The sequence below is a fragment of the Mercenaria mercenaria genome, chromosome 1, assembly GCF_021730395.1.
Source record: "Mercenaria mercenaria strain notata chromosome 1, MADL_Memer_1, whole genome shotgun sequence".
NCBI classification, from domain to species: Eukaryota; Metazoa; Mollusca; class Bivalvia; order Venerida; family Veneridae; genus Mercenaria; species Mercenaria mercenaria.
Window position 1 is genome coordinate 43,308,613 of NC_069361.1, and position 16,906 is coordinate 43,325,518.

General features: G+C 35.3%; 1 protein-coding gene across 3 annotated transcripts in view; it reads right to left on the reverse strand.

Annotated features, from left to right (window-relative positions):
* Nucleotides 1-16,906, reverse strand: part of LOC123523113 (protein TALPID3-like) — a 140,335-nt gene that overhangs the window by 116,264 nt on the left and 7,165 nt on the right. For 2 of the 3 annotated variants that reach the window (XM_053545585.1, XM_053545576.1), the window contains exons 6-11: nt 16,463-16,572; nt 15,904-16,046; nt 11,342-11,528; nt 3,683-3,880; nt 2,182-2,533; nt 1,827-1,917 (exon numbers count right to left, since the gene is read on the reverse strand). In XM_053545585.1, coding sequence (XP_053401560.1) covers nt 1,827-1,917; nt 2,182-2,533; nt 3,683-3,880; nt 11,342-11,528; nt 15,904-16,046; nt 16,463-16,572 — 1,081 coding nt within the window. The remainder of the gene's footprint in view (nt 1-1,826; nt 1,918-2,181; nt 2,534-3,682; nt 3,881-11,341; nt 11,529-15,903; nt 16,047-16,462; nt 16,573-16,906) is intronic. The other variant, XM_053545578.1, reaches the window with a different exon arrangement.

A 16,906-nucleotide genomic window follows, 5' to 3' on the forward strand; every position in this document is an offset into this window, starting at 1 on the left:
CGCACCTGGTCTCAAACCCACAAACAAAGCAGGTTCATCATGCAAATATTTGTGGTATTAATGTATACGACTATGTCATTTTACATGCAATATTGTGTTAACTGACAGAAATATTTTGTTTCTAGATAATTTTCTGAAAGGTTTTCAAATATAAATAGAAATACTTTTTTTTTCCAAAACAGATTGAAAAGAACTGCTTAACAACTGAAATTAACTCTTTCTTGCCTAAATTGCCTTAAAAATGATTTTGTGTGGATTATTTGTACATTTTGTTCACATTATGTTGTTTTGTTTTTTTCAGACAAACAAGAATGTGTTTGAGAAACACACATGCACTGAATCTGCACAGCTAACACAGGCTAAAAATTAGTGCCCTATCTGTGACCTTGGAGGTACAGGCCTGACTCTTGCATGTGGTACATTTCAATTTGCTAACCATTTTGTAGTAAAGCTTTGTTGATGATCCTCCATTCAGGGGCATAAAAATGCTGTAAATAACGTATCTTAACAAGACTGTTACAGTTATTTCCCTTAATTCACTATGCTAGAATTTTTTTACTAGCGCACCTACAAATACAATAAACCAATGTTTTCCTATAAGTGGCATTAACTACCAAATGCATTCAATCCTCTAACATTGTAATTTCAATGGAGTCAGTTTAAATAGAGCCGTATCAAGCACCACTCCGTCAAACGTGAATTTTCACATTACTGGCTAATTAGATTTCAGACTGATTTATTAAATTTTATCATGCTTCTACAGAATTCAGGTATCTGTTTACCATTTTATTACATGAACCATCATTAATATGTCTGTTTACAATGAAATTATAGGCGCTTGACTAAACAACTTTTAATTTGGACATTATTTCACTGTAAATAAGTTTGTTCAAACTAGATGATATAGAGGATATAGGCATATTCTATATATATACTAATTTATTTTAGGTCAATTGTGAAGCAAGTTCTACAACTTATATTATTCACGCTTGACACCTCATTCCTACCCAGTTATGAGAGAAGAGAAGCCAGTTTCCCTTTAAATGCTGAGCCCTAAGCAAGGGAGCTACTGGTACAATTTTTCATGTCTTTGGTATGACGGGGCTGGAGCTCATACCCAAGACCTCTCGCACTCAAAGTGGTTGCTCTACCACTAGCCTATCAAGGCATTTTTTACAGGAGACATTCAAAGTTTATTTAGCTAAAAAGCATTTTCTTCTTTGTTTTTCTGAGGAGGGCGGAGGTGAATTTTTGGTCACACTGATACATCTGTATGTCGCAACTTTCCAGCTTTCCATGGTGCTGTCCATAAATGAGTAAATGTTTGCTAGAATGTTTTACTGTGAAACCATTTTTATTCGCATAGGACGAATTTTCGCGTATTTCGCGCTAGGACCGATGCGCGAATTTAAGACCGCGCTATTATTATTTTTCAATTTTATTTTTCATTTCTAAGACTGAAAATGCGCGAATTAAAGCCAGCGCGAAACAGTCCTTTTTCACATTAGCGCGAAATTTCATGCCAGCGAATTGAAATGATTTCACAGTACTTGTGATAAGCCACTTTTTCAAAGCATGTAATAGCTTCTACTGATATAATTATTGGAAATATTGTGCAAGCATAAATAAATGTTTATCATTAAAAACTGCTATTAAAGGACTCTCCAATTAAGTGGGTAGTAGCGAAGTTTTTGGGGAAAAAAATATGGAAAGAATGGCAGCTCAGCAAAATATAGAAAAGCATGAGAAAAAGTACAAAAAGTAAGTCCCAGTTAGTGACCTTTACATGTCTACAGCTACAACATACACTGCATCTACTGCCCTACCTTGTCTGTTCAGCCGGTGGTCTACATCTACCATAGGTATCTCTTGCTGGGGAGTCAGCAGACGCCAAAATTTGGTGTAATATTCCACGATCTGATAATGTAAGTAAATCTTTAAAAACAACAGATGACAGTATACTGTAAAATTACTGGATGCTACCAAAAGTATATATTACTTTTTTTTTAAATAAAAGGAAACAATGGCTCATACCAACCTGCTAAAAATCAACACTCTACAAATCCCTATTAATGACAAATGTTTCAAACTGATCTTCTAGATAAACCTTAAATACCCTTTCATATATATCTGTAAGTGAATATATTTCTGAAACATTCGTATCAAGCTTGTTTTTATTACCTAATTTCTCTTTAACTGGTGACCTTGACCTAGGTTGCGGAGACCTTGCCTTTGGTAACCTTGCCTTTGGTGACCTTGCTCTCCCAACCCTGTACTCTATATCTGAAGTATCATAGATCGTTGGTCTTGGTGCTCTTGCTCTTGGTGCAGGAGTATCTAACGGGGATGCTGACTCCTCAAGGTCAAGGGCACTGTGTTTTGTATAATCCCCTACATTAGGCTGCCTGGTCACTGTTGTCTTGGAGAAAGCCTTGTTAGAAACAGCAGCTGTGGTGGAATGTGACTCTGGACTGTATGACCTTGGGTGGTAAGGTCGTGCAGTTGTTTCCCTTGTCATAGACAGCAATTTAGCCTGCAGAAGTTTGTTAGACAATTAAAGACAATATTGATTAAGAACAAGTTTTTCTAAATTGTATTTTTACTGGTAAAATTATCGAGGATGCATAAAATTCAATAGTATTCAATTTTAAACCATTAATGCAGCAAACTACAAGAGCTGTCAGTGGACAGCGCGCTTGACTATTCTCAGTGCTTGATAGTATAATATAAGCTATGAGTAATCTTTAACATTACAATAAGCATATTCTAAGTCGAAAAGGGGCCATAATTCAGCCAAAATGCTTGATAGAGTTGCCTCCTCCTTTTTACAGACTGGGGTCATGATGGTAAACAAGTATGCAAAATATGAAATCAATATCTCAATGGACTTTGAAAATATTTGGGGTGGTAAGCAAACTTTAACATTTATTCTAAGTCGAAAAGGGGCCATAATTTAGTCAAAAGGCTTGATAGAGTTGCCTCCTCCTTTTTCCAGACTGGGGTCATGATGGTAAACAAGTATGCAAAATATGAAATCAATATCTCAATGGACTTTGAAAATATTTGGGGTGGTAAGCAAACTTTAACATTTATTCTAAGTCAAAAAGGGGCCATAATTCAGTCAAAATGCTTGATAGAGTTGCCTCCTCCTTTTTACAGACTGGGGTCATGATGGTAAACAAGTATGCAAAATATGAAAGCAATATCTCAATGGACTTCGAAAATATTTGGGGTGGTACGCAAACTTTAACATTTGTGTGACGCTCACGCTCACGCCGACGCGAGTAGGACAGCTACCCTATTCTTCGAATAGTCGAGCTAAAAATATTGGGAAGTCTAGAAGCTTAACCCTTACCATGCTGGACACGACTGGTTTTGCCTTTGTGACCAGTGTAGATCATGATCTGCACTGTTCGCTTTTCAGCCTGTATCTTTTTGGTAAGCACCCTTTTAACAGTTAATGATACTGTCCAAATTGGAAGATGGACAGGTTCACTACAAAAATTAAGCATGGTAAGGGTAAACCTCAAACCAATCTTTAGTCATAATCAAATTATTGAGGAAATCAAAGACACATCATCTTTTATTTCTTTTCCGAAGTTTGTATCTGCTCATCTAAAAAAAATGTACCAATATATTCAAGTTTTCCAGTAAGTTGGTCAAACACATTTTTATGGTGTACCTGCATTGCCATTTGTTGTTCCTGCAGCCTCTCCATATAGTCTATTCTCTTGTCAGTCATGTCCGCTATCTGCTTCTCTAATTGTCTTACACGCTCTTGATCACTCTCCGACATGCTTGCCTTTTGTGTTGGCCCACTCTGCAGCTCATTTATTCTGGCTAACACTTCTGCCATCTTCAATTCCATCTCTTGTTGAGCCTAAAATATATGAAATACATCAATGTAATAAAATTAAATTATGGTTTAGGGCAGGCTGGACATACACAGCCTGTACCTTATTTACTTAACCACACTACTTCCAGATATCTGATAAAGCTCTTGCTTTTTGACCAATTTCCCAAACAATTCACCGATTTACAAAAAAACTTAAAAGGAACTTTGTTGTAAACTGGGTCAAGACCTGTTGTTCCATACTTACTGAACAGGTAGATTTTGTGCTAACAAACTGGCCAAAAAAGTTCTTGTCACCTTCTTTTAACAATTACTGCACAATCATCAAAAAAGTTTGAAAAAAGGTTACATCTCTTAATGTTTTTGCAGTTATTGTTCAGATATATTTTTTCAGTTACACCTATGATAATTCTAAGCAAAATTACTCATATTATTGGTTGGAAACCAATTGCTATTCTAACTCAATGTGCACAACTATACAGACATGTATTCAACAAGAGCGCCGCCAAGCGGGGCAATATACGCCCGAAGGCTTACATCATAGGATAGGAGCAAAATTTTAAGAACTTGACTGTTGAAGCCCCAAAGGACTGGAACAACAAAAGGAAAACTTCAAAAAACAAATCTAAGTCCACAAAAAAAATTTCAAAGTCTACTAAAAAATCTTTATCAGGTACAGGTATGTAAAAATACACCTTAAAATTGGAGGTACCATCCATGTTGTACCACAGAAAAGTGGTCTCGGTTTTTCCCTACGGCCAATAATAAAAAAGTTTCAAAATAAGCTATTTATAGTAACATAAAAGGGAAGTAATTCAAAAAAAAACTAGAAAATGCTTTTGTAAAAAAGCGCATGTCTCCCCAAATGCAAAGTCCTATAGGCAAGAAGTCAAAAGGGGTCAGGAGCGAAAGTCAAAGAGACACTGATGGTTGGCTGCAATAGGGATTATCTACTTGGCATGTCCAGTCATCCTGCTAAATTTCAACACTCTTGGCCTAGTGGTTCTCAAGTCACTGTTCAGGATTCTGTGACCTTGACCTTTGATCAAGTGACCTCAAAATAAATAGGGGTCATCTATTCTGCATGTCCAATCATCCTATTAAGTTTCAACATTGTAGGTCAAGTGGTTCTCAAGTTATTTCCAAAAAATGATTTTACATGAACAGGCCACTGTGACCTTGACCTTTAATAGACTGACCCCAAAATCAACAGGGGTCATCTACTCTGCACGTTCAATCATCCTATGAAGTTTCAACATTCTTGGTCAAGTGGTTCTCAAGTTATTGATCGGAACTGGTTATCAATGTTCAGGCCCCTGTGACCTTGACCTTTAACGGAGTGACCCCAAAAACAACAGGGGTCATCTACTCTGCATGACCAATCATCCTATGAAGTTTCATCATTCTGGGTCAAGTGGTTCTCAAGTTACTGACCAGAAATGGTTTTCAATGTTCAGGCCCCTGTGACCTTGACCTTTCACAGAGTGACCCCAAAATCGTTAGGGATCATCTACTCTGCATGATCAATTATCCTATTAAGTTTAAACATTCTGGGTCAAGTGGTTTTCAAGTTACTGACCGGAAATGGTTTTCAATGGTCAGGCCCCTGTGACCTTGACCTTTAATGGAGTGACCCCAAAATCGATAGGGGTCATCTACTTTGCATGTACAATCATCCTATGAAGTTTCAACATTCTGGGTCAAGTGGTTCTCTAGTTATTGATTGGAAATGGTTTTCCATGTTCAGGCCCCTGTGACCTTGACCTTTGATGGAGTGACCCCAAAATCAATAGGGGTCATCTACTCTTCATGACCAATCATCCTATGAAGTTTCAACATTCTGGGTCAAGTGGTTCTCTAGTTATTGATCGGAAATGGTTTTCCATGTTCAGGCCCCTGTGACCTTGACCTTTGATGGAGTGACCCCAAAATCAATAGGGGTCATCTACTCTTTATGACCAATCATCCTGTGAAGTTTCAACATTCTGGGTCAAGTGGTTCTCTAGTTATTGGTCGGAAATGGTTTTCAATGATCAGGCCCCTGTGACCTTGACCTTTGACGGAGTGACCCCAAAAACAATAGGGGTTGCTACTCCAGCAGCCCTACAACCCTATGAAGTTTGAAGGTTCTAGGTTAAATGGTTCTCCAGTTATTGCTCGGAAATGAAGTGTGACGTACGGACGGACGGACGGACGGAAGGACGGACGGACAGACGGACGGACGGACAGGGCAAAAACAATATGTCTCCTGGGGGAGACATAATTATTGTAAGTACAAAAAAAGAGATCTGCCAAATAAAAACAAGAGCACTGCAATGCAGAGCAATATACACAAAGCAAAGTCATATATGACCTTTGACCCTTAAGTGTGACCTTGACATTGTAGCAAGTCATCCGGAACATACGCTCTGCACATCGTTGCAATGTGGTGAACATTTCTGCCAAGTTTCTTTGAAATCCTTCTAGCAGTTCAAGAATTACAGAGCGGACATGAAACAAACTGATTTGACTTTTGACCCCTAAGTGTGACCTTGACCTTGAAGCAAGTCATCCAGAACATGCGCTCTGCACGTCGTCTTGGTGTGGTGAACATTTGTGTCAAGTTTCTTTGAAATCCTTCAAGGGGTTCAAGAGTTACAGAGCTGACACGAAACAAACTGATATGACCTTTGACTCCTAAGTGTGACCTTGACCTTGAAGCGAGACATCCGGAACATGCGCTCTGCACGTCGCCTGGGTGTGGTGAACATTAGTGTCAAGTTTCCTTGAAATCCTTTAAGGGGTTCAAGAGTTACAGAGCGGACACGAAACAAACTGATATGACTTTTGACCCCTAAGTGTGACCTTGACCTTGAAGCAAGTCATACGGAACATGCGCTCTGCACGTCGTCTGGGTGTGGTGAACATTTGTGTCAAGTTTCTTTGAAATCCTTCAAGGGGTTCAAGAGTTACAGAGCGGACACGAAACAAACTGATATGACCTTTGACTCCTAAGTGTGACCTTGACCTTGAAGCGAGACATCCGGAACATGAGCTCTGCACGTCATCTGGGTGTGGTGAACATTTGTGTCAAGTTTCCTTGAAATCCTGCAAGGGGTTCAAGAGTTACAGAGCGGACACGAAATTGCTAACGGACAGACGGACGGACAGACGGACACCAGCGTCATAACATAATACGTCCCTTCGGGCGTATAAAAAGGAGGGTCCAATTACTTCTACATGCACAATGATAAATTCAATGGGGTGCGGTAGAGGAAAGTAAAAAAAAAAATTATGGAATCCCCTGGCTGGGAAAGTTTTAAAGTCACTTCTTTTTGAAAGAAAACTACCACAAAATTTTGATTTATTCAATGATTTAAACAGCCTATTTCAAATATCATTTCCCAAACAGACAGCAAAAGAAAAAAATCTTTGAAATATTTTGGATTGAAAACAGTCGTTTTAATCAATAAAAGCAAAACACCATTATTTAAATGTTTAGAGGAAACATCTAAAAGCATTACAGACAAAGGATCAATTACAACAAGATGATATAAATGAAATTTTGAAGCTTTTAGCATAGAGAATATACATTTCAAATATGCTAAAGATTTGAGAAAGCTAAGAGACACATTAATCACAGGAATACAAAGATTACCATCAACAAGGAAAACTGAAACTTCTGTTGACATTTGTGTTAAAACTGAAACACTCCGTGATATGCTGAAACTTTAGTCACATTATTACCAAAAACATTGCATTCTAGGTAAATAATCGAAATATGATGGCACTATAAAAACAATGATATTGAATGTGCAGAATGTTTCTTGACAAAAAAAAAAACATACACCCTGCATGAATGTCTGTCTGAGCAAACTGTCTGAATTTAAGTCTCAATGATGCAGTGACCTTCACCTCTGAACCTAGAAGTGACCTTGACCTTTGACCTAAAGATCCAAGAAACAATAGGAATGATTCTTCTGACCAAGGACTAGCATGCTAAGATAACTGATGACTGTTGGCTAAGTGACTGGAACATGATGCATGAAATAATAGGGGTCATTTTCAGACAACCACAGGAAATCACTGTATGAAGTTTGACATCATTAATCCAGACTGTGCCTGGAAACCATTATTAGGCTCAAGGTCACTATGAAATTGAGGTCCAACTCACTGTTCCCCAAAACAGTAGGGATAATTAACTGCCCACAGGTAATCATCATATGAAGTTTGATGTCAATCAGCCCAAGCATATTTCAGATAGTGGCAGGAAAGCATTTTCAGACTCCAGGTTACTGTGACCTTGAACTATGACAAACTGAACCCAAAACAACAGAGGTCATCAACTATCCACAGGTAAACATCTTATGACATTTGATGGCGATATCAAATTATTCATCAGAAAACTCCTTTCAGGCTTACCTTCACTCCATCCTTAACCTTCTGCTTACTAACCCCAATATAATAGGGGGTCATCAACTGACTATAGGTGATCAACCTATTTAGTCTGACCAACTTAGGCCCAAGCTCTCTAATTATTGATTGGCAACAAAATGGTGCACTGACCAACTAACCAACAGGCAGATGGAAACACCTGGATAGCAGCACAACAATATACTCATTCTACTTTGAGAGAGGGGGGGGGGGATAAATGTAGAACAGCCAACACATGACCCAAATGTTTTTTGCTGAAGGAATAACACAGGGTTGCCAGCACTCTGGGTGAATAAAATTCCCTGACTTTTCCCTGACCAATTCATGTTTTTCACTGACCAAAACCGCCAAACATTTAAACGGCCTCCTGGTCTCCCCTATAGCCGTCCAATCCTCCTATTATTTTTTTTCCAAATGTTTTGTATTTATTTTCCAATATATTAAACATAAACATCAAACACAATTATAATAAACATGGTTTTCTTTCTTGTATGACTGTTTGGTGGTCAAGTCAATGAAACATAATTGTGACTATTGGTCAGTGAAACCTAATTATTAAGAGATACATATCAAAAGCATCTTTGCAAGACATGTAACTATCAAAATTAACATCTTTTAAGGTACACTTTCCTCATGGTAAAAACAATAAGTATGGTTAATACAAGACCATTGGAACCCTGCTAGTATTAGCAAAATATCATTCTCAAAAATCCAAGATCTGTTATTATACAGTTTCCTAGAGGCAAAAACAATAAAACACCATGACTAATAGCAGACCACTGGAATCATATTGACAAAGCATCACTCTCAAAATCCAAGATCTCAAAAAAATGTTAGTTAGCTCTGGAGGCAAGGGTTGGGGGATTTAAACAAATTAAATGCATGTTACAGTATTACATCATTAAACTTTGTTTTTATTACTTAAATTTAATGCTTGAAGACTGCCATAGCCACAAAAGTTTAAAATGATTAACTTCTTCGAGCTTTGAAATCATTTTTCCCTGACTTTTCCCTGACTTTGCAGGATTTTCATTTTTCACTGACCAAATTTTAAAATTCCCTGACAATTCCCTGACCTTGAAAAAGAAACCAATTTCCCTGACTTTTCAAGACTGCTGGCAACCCTGTTATTAGCATTAGCAATACCATTGGGTTAGCTAATATAGTAAAATTTAACAGGGCCTCAAAACAAGCCATGTGTATGTCAAACCTACATTTTCCTTGTCTATAAGCAGCAAAACAATGGTGCCAGATGTTGTGTATGTGTCTACTATCTGTGTCTCATCACACTTCATACTGGATATACTGACACTACTTTTAAAAAGTTAACTTTATTTTATTTTAGCCTATATATACAGTAGAGGAAGTCTAAATGTAATCTAACTCATCCACATGTGTGAAAGGGAAAAAGTAGTCCTGGTGCCATGAGCAGAGGCAAAATCTGACTCCAGCTGGGTCTAAACCCTCAGGCCTGTTACTTTGTCCAGTAGGCTGCTACTCCCTTAAACAGGATTCTGAGCGAAAAAAATAATTTTGTGCTCTTAAATACAATAGGGGATTTAAAAAACACACTGTAAAACATTAATATTTTGGGAGGACTAATATTCATGGATTTCATGGTTGTGTCAAATCACCGGAATTAAGTCCCAACAAACAACAAATATTCCTATTTACCTTATCTATAAATTTTGAAATGTACAAAGTCATGCCCCCACGAAATAGCTATTTTGATCAAAACAATGAAATTTTATGCTAATGAAATAATATCATTTCACAGAACATGTCTGTCCTAAATTTGGACAAAACATTATTCAAAATAAAACCACTACAAAATTTTTGCCCCCTCTTATGACAATGTAAAACCTGATAGTGACAATTTGCTTTTCCTTAAAATTGTGCATGTCATGTTGGCTTGTTACTCCTTTGTTTACAAAACTTGTATTACTACAGAAAAAAAAGTAAAATGAATATTCACCAGTGGCGGTAAATCTATCATTGTTACAGAATACAAAGTATAACTACATCATCATATTAATGATGTTTCCCTGAACTAACAAAGTGCCTTGTTCATAACTGTAGGCAGTTAAAAGCTAATAATAGTGCACTATAATGTAAGTGCATTCTGCATTGTAAATTAGACATAGGAGTGAGTTTGCAATTGTATGACTAGACACATAATTATCAAAATAGACAGATGTGTATTTACATCATTGCTTCAGATTTACATTTGATGTCGCAAGTCTAAAGTTAATGCAATCAAAATACTGAAGTAATTTCCTTCTTTAATGACTGTCCTCCAAGCCACATAAGAGCAGGAAATCAAACTTCTAGAAATAACTAGAAATAACTAGATGGGTGTCAGTAAGACTATGGTGCCATCCCCAACTTACTATAGGGTTCTTGCAGTGTAAAATCTTAAACAAAACCGTAGGTGTACAACTTCATATGCTAACATTTCAATAATGTTTAATTACTACAGTTCAAATTCTTTTTGAGATACAATGTGACATATACATTTAGGTCCTTTATGCACATTTCTGAATACGTCTAAGGCCGTTATTCTGGTCTTACTGAGTGAAATCCAAAACAAATTCCAGGTGCATAAAATCAAATGCAAAATAACGATACAATGATGTTTGATAATGCTAGGTCAAATAATTTTTGAGATACATGTGACACAAACTTCCATTCCCTTTATGTATTGTTTTGACTTAGTTAAGGGCCATACCTCTGGTCTGGCTGAGTGAAATCCCAAACAAAATCCAAGGTGCACAACTTCACATGATGAACAACAAACCTATTATATTTGATAAGTCTAGGTCAGATAATTTTTAAGATATGCTCAACACAAATTTGAATGGAAGGGCAGACAGACAGACAGATGAAAGGACACTCAGACAGACAAGGATACCTTTAAGAATGGTTGTGCAACAGCAACAGCTACACTAGCAGCAGCAGCTTCAGTAAGAACTTGATCACTGGCCTGTCCAAGCTGAGGCTGCTGGGACATTTGCTCTCCTGTACTGGAGGTAGAACTAGCCCCACTGTCGAGGCCTATATGAAATGAGATCATACCTTTAAGAATGGCTGTGTGGCAGCAACAGCAGCACTAGCAGCAGCAGCTGCTGTAAGAACTTGATCATTGGCCTGTCCTAGCTGTGGCTGCTGGGACTTTTGCTCTCCTGTACTGGAGGTAGAACTAGCCTTACTGTCATGGCCGACAATGCGTGGCTGAACAACACGTCTTATGGGTCCACCTTGTCTGAAAGTATTGTAACAGATTATAAGACAGTTATAAACTTTACAAGAGAAATTTTCTGAAAACACTAGATAAACAATAAAAGATCAATTATATAAAAATGTAATTATGTAAATTTAAATGATAAAATTAAAACTCAATCATGTTTTATAAGTTAAACAGATCAAAAGCTGGAAATACAGAAATTGGACAAAAATAAAGCTGGAAATATAGTTAAGAACTGTAAGAAGGCACAATCTGAAAACTGCCTATTTTCACTTTGTAACTTCAACCAACTTTCAGATAAACTAACATTTAATTAGAGAAAAATATCCAAATATGATATCTGGCAAAGAGAAGCACTAACATTTACTACTGGCATCCTGTATATTTTGTTATCTTACAAGTTACGATACCACTACACAGAAAAAACTATTTCATAGAATTATAATTTTTAAAGCAGACAAGTTCCTTAGAATTGGTGGATCATGTTCTGATATTAACAGTTTTTATTGTAGGGTTGTAAGTCTGTAACGCTGACTTTCCAGCTTGAATGCTGAAAGAAGATCCCATCAGACATTATTTCAGTTAAATGCAGACACATAGAACCGTGGACCTTTAGCAAACCATCTTAATGGCTTCCTGATATGACAACCCAATCAAGGTTAAATCCAACAGAATGATGTATGTAGCAAGAGGTTCAAAGTCTGCGATCTAAACCACTTGGCCATGGAGATCCGGATACTAAAGTAAAAGCTAAAATCTACAAATAAAACATATATTTGTAATTTGTATATACTGTCTGATAAAAGAAGCTGCTGAAATGTATTTTGTCTGATCTTTTTAATCTCCAGTTTATAAGCAAATGATTCCTCTATGTTAAGTGTGCTGCACAAAGTGGATATTCAACTGCATTATGGTCTATTAGAAACATTGATGTATTAATATCCTTGTATACTGTTAAATCATTAATATTCATTGGGGACTAATTTTCGTGGATTTCGTGGTTGAGTCAATCCACGAAATTTAATCCCAACGAACAAGTAAAATTCCCATTCATTTTTTTTTGTACAAAAGTTAAAATCCATGAATTCATATCCCCATGAAATTGCTGTTTTGACCAAAACCACAAAATTTCATACCCATGAAATTAAATGATTTTACAGTATTTAATTTGATCATAATTTTGTGTTTTTGATTTCAATTGATGATTATTTCTGATTACTTTCATCACATGGTAAAATTGTTCAAAGCCTTCCATTTACAGACTGCATGCATTTCTTTTAAAAGCATCTTAATAAAACAATGAATATTTTATATATCCTATAAAAGGTAATGGCCCTCAAAGCAGAGAAATTCTGGGTTTACAACACTTCTTTGGCTGTGCTTGTTAAAATAATCATACTATTATACAAGACACTTGTATCTGACTCCACATTGTTCAATGGTATGCTCTGCGCACGGAGTCAAATTAATCGATATAAATAAAGAAGAAATCAAATCTTAGCCTCCATCAACTTAGAACGCATCAACATACTTCATTCTTAAATGGAAACTATCATACTGCAATTTATTCACGTAAAAAATGTTTTAGCTCACAGCTGAAGTACTAGAGACTTTTGAATGAAGGTCTGACAAAAAACGTTCTAACAGCCTGTATAAAACTATGTTGTACATGTTACAAAGATGCAGTGGGAATATATATGCATAATTATGCAACTACATATATGTATATAAACATGTAAATGTATACATAGCATCTAAGTCTAAACTTAGAAAATCAAGAAAATAAATTCTTAATCTGGATTTTTTACATCAGAGCACTGATATAAAGAGATTGGAAAAGACAGCTATCTTAATGTCTAGCTAAGTTCCTGCTGAAATACTGAAAAGTACAAATGTAACTTGAATTGCTCTTTATATATCAACACACAACAATTATAAACTTAGAAATATCCATGTTAAAAATTTTCAATTTAACCAAAAAATATGTTTTTAAAATGTAAAAGACCTTCATTGGAAAGTGACAGTTCATGTCAATATCAAAAATCTAGTATAACTCACAAACGGAGTAATATCAAAACATTTTTTTTCAATTTTAAACATTTTCCCACATCTGAAATTCAGCTTATATTTAGAAGTTACACAAATTTGATTAAAAAATAACTTGAATATTGCATCCCTGATTTTACTGAATTCCAGTTCAATTTTACCATTTCCTAAGAGATAAAGATTTCAGTTCTCTTCTTTTCTACTGTTAACTTTTTCACAATAACAGCTAAGACTTCATCTATAGTCTAGACTCTAAAGAGAATGTAACATGTTTTCAAGGGTTTAAAGTTTGAAGAGTTTTCTATACCACCTCTTGGATAAGTATACACCAATACCAGAGAATGTTTCCCCTTAATCTGTCTTTCATGGTTAAATTATGTACTATTATATATCTTTTAAATACTCTAACACTAACAGAAACAAAATACACCATGAGTTATCTCCCTTCAGTGATCAATGATGAGAAGTTTTCAGTGTAAGATCAAAATATATCTTACCAAGTGAACACCATATTACAATATTTTCATAAGTGGTAAAGCCACAAGTGAAGATGCAAATCATGTGTTCACAAGTGAAATATATTTCAATCTTACATGTAAAACAAACAAATATTTCTTTTTATTTCATGTTTTGACTAAATTTACCCTTTGTTTAGTTTCTTAATGTTATTTTTCACTGTGAAAATACCAGATATATTTCTCTCTAATATTTTGACAATTCACTGAAAAATGCATAATAAAAAGTAATAACAATCCAATCTGTGGATGTATATGGAAAGACCTTCCAGATTTAAGTGAAAAAAGGTTATGAATATATGTGGGCTTCTTCCCCATGGCGTATTTTACTTCAAATTTTGCTTTTTAAATAACTTTAGCATGAATGTTAATCTTTGTATGTTCCTTTAATAATCTAATCTGTGTTAGTGTTAACTGGTGTCACCTTATTGCCTCTGGACCAAAGCTTGGCATACTAAACACAATAATAATACAATATAGTTCAACTGAAAAAGGTATAGATATATTAATACAAAAAATAGCAGGTTGTAACACAAGTGGTACTATAACTCTACCAACACCTCAAACTTGGATTTCTAAAACATTTTCAAAACATTAATATTTCGATAAAAAAAACCCAAAGAATTAAAATGTTATAAATACAAATCTAAATGTTACCTTTGAATCAATTAAAAATTTCACTAATGATGGGAAGTTATTTAAATAAAATAATAAAATAATTTGTCAAGAGATCTAAAATTATATGCTTTCTTGTATCTGATTTAGGTAATGTATAGTTTAATAATCATTGGATTTCAATAACAACACCATATGGCGAACTCTCAAATTCAGCAGAAAATTCTCGAACTGACCAGTCAAATGGAATACTAAGTAATGCAACATTCTTTTGCACTCTGCAATGAGTACATATGTACCCATTGCAACATCATTTTGCCTTCTGTAATGAATACAGTCATTAAACAAATGGCTATATGAAAATTCCTTATGAAAATTAGTTATATTGCTGGTCATATAAATTCAGCAGGTGAAGTTTCGCTCACTCGAGCATCAACAGAGTTCACTTGAGTAATTCCCATCTCACCAGCCATTTTCTTATCTTTTCTACATTTAAATCACATGAAACGCTGGATAACATGAGCATTCTGATCATCCCCTTGTGATCATGGGTGTTGGTGTTTTACTGTATTCACATATACATAGTGTACATAGATTTAGAACTGTCATGGTAAGTTGTCATTAAAATGCTCCTTTTATATAATTAACATTTTTATTCTGGGAAGGGTCAGTGTGCATCAAACCCGTTAGTGCAGTGCAAAGAAAAAACCACAAACTGCATGTTATAAACTAAAATGCCAATTACTGTCAAAGCTAACATCCCATCCCATAAATAAATCTGAATCCTATTACAGAGTCAAAAATAAACCAAATTATAATGCAATACAAAATATTGAAAACAAGTACATTTTTTTGACTAATGTGATTTTTCCCATTTGTAAAATTTAAATAAGTGTACTGTTGTTTTCTTTCTTATCAATATTTTCTTCTCATTAAAGAAATGGAAAACCTGCTAAAATTAAAACATACGTTTAACAATAAAAGAAAAGTGTAAATTGTTAATTTACATAGTTTAACTCCATGCTTAATAAAAAAACATATGTACAAATACACAATATAAGTGTATTAAAGACAAAGAATTCGCCTTTAAACAAAAACTTTTTTGTGTTTAATGCACTAGAAACTGCATTCAATATGTAATTACTAGCCACAGCAACAAAAAACACAAATGGACAGCAAGAAATTTCATCGTTAGTAATCAGGAACATATTCTATACCTTCTAGCAAATGTCTCCTTTGCCATTTTCTGTTTGTCTGTTAGTTTGAAGTCTGAGATATGTACATCTTCATCCTTGGGTTTGTCTGGGGCCTCATGTCCGCTCACAGGAGCACCCTGCTGAAGGCCATGACCTGACGACTGCTGTAACATTATATTAGAATAATAATCAAATATTAGCAGTTTCCTTTTTTAAAATTTTATCTACAATTCATTACTCAGAAATTTTCAAATTTTATAAATTCACAATTGATCATTTATTCCTGTTGTTGACTCACTCTGATTTCTATTTTTCTATATTTTTTGCTAAAGTAGACACGACATCAGGGTTATAAACCTGAATTGAGCGACTTCTTTTCTGACTTCATAGTCCAATTTGAGCCATTAGGCAGACTGCATACATTAAAAAGCAAAGATATGTCTTTAACAATGTTAACCTTTATATATATAAAAGCAGTCTATCTGTTGCCCATGAACAATTTTGACCTAAACCACGAGAATACTGTAGGACGGACAAAATTACATAAATTATGATGAAAGATAAATCGAAACTGGTTTACCCTTGAGAACCACTGAAACCTTGCAGGGACAGGTCTACTTTCTGATGTCTTGAGATTATCGTCATCATCTTGCTGTCTTGACAGCGCTGGGGGGATCATGTTGCTGTCATCTGAAAGTAAACAATTCATGAAAACTTGAGAATCTCTTATGACTCCAGTGCCGACTAGCTTATATGTCACTGTCATGAAATGAAGACAAACTCTTATAATTAGTGGAACAATTTTACAAGCACAGATTTTATATTTATTGGTCCAAAGTTACAAAATGCATGTAACTATTTGGATCTAAAGCAACTGTTCAAACAAAATATGGCAGACTCACAAAGTAGTGGCACTGGATTTCATGTTTAAATCAATATAAATTATATCAGTTCTGAATAAAATTAACATTGCTGTCAAGAAGTTTTATAAATTCCAAAGTATTCTTGATCTATGATGTCATCA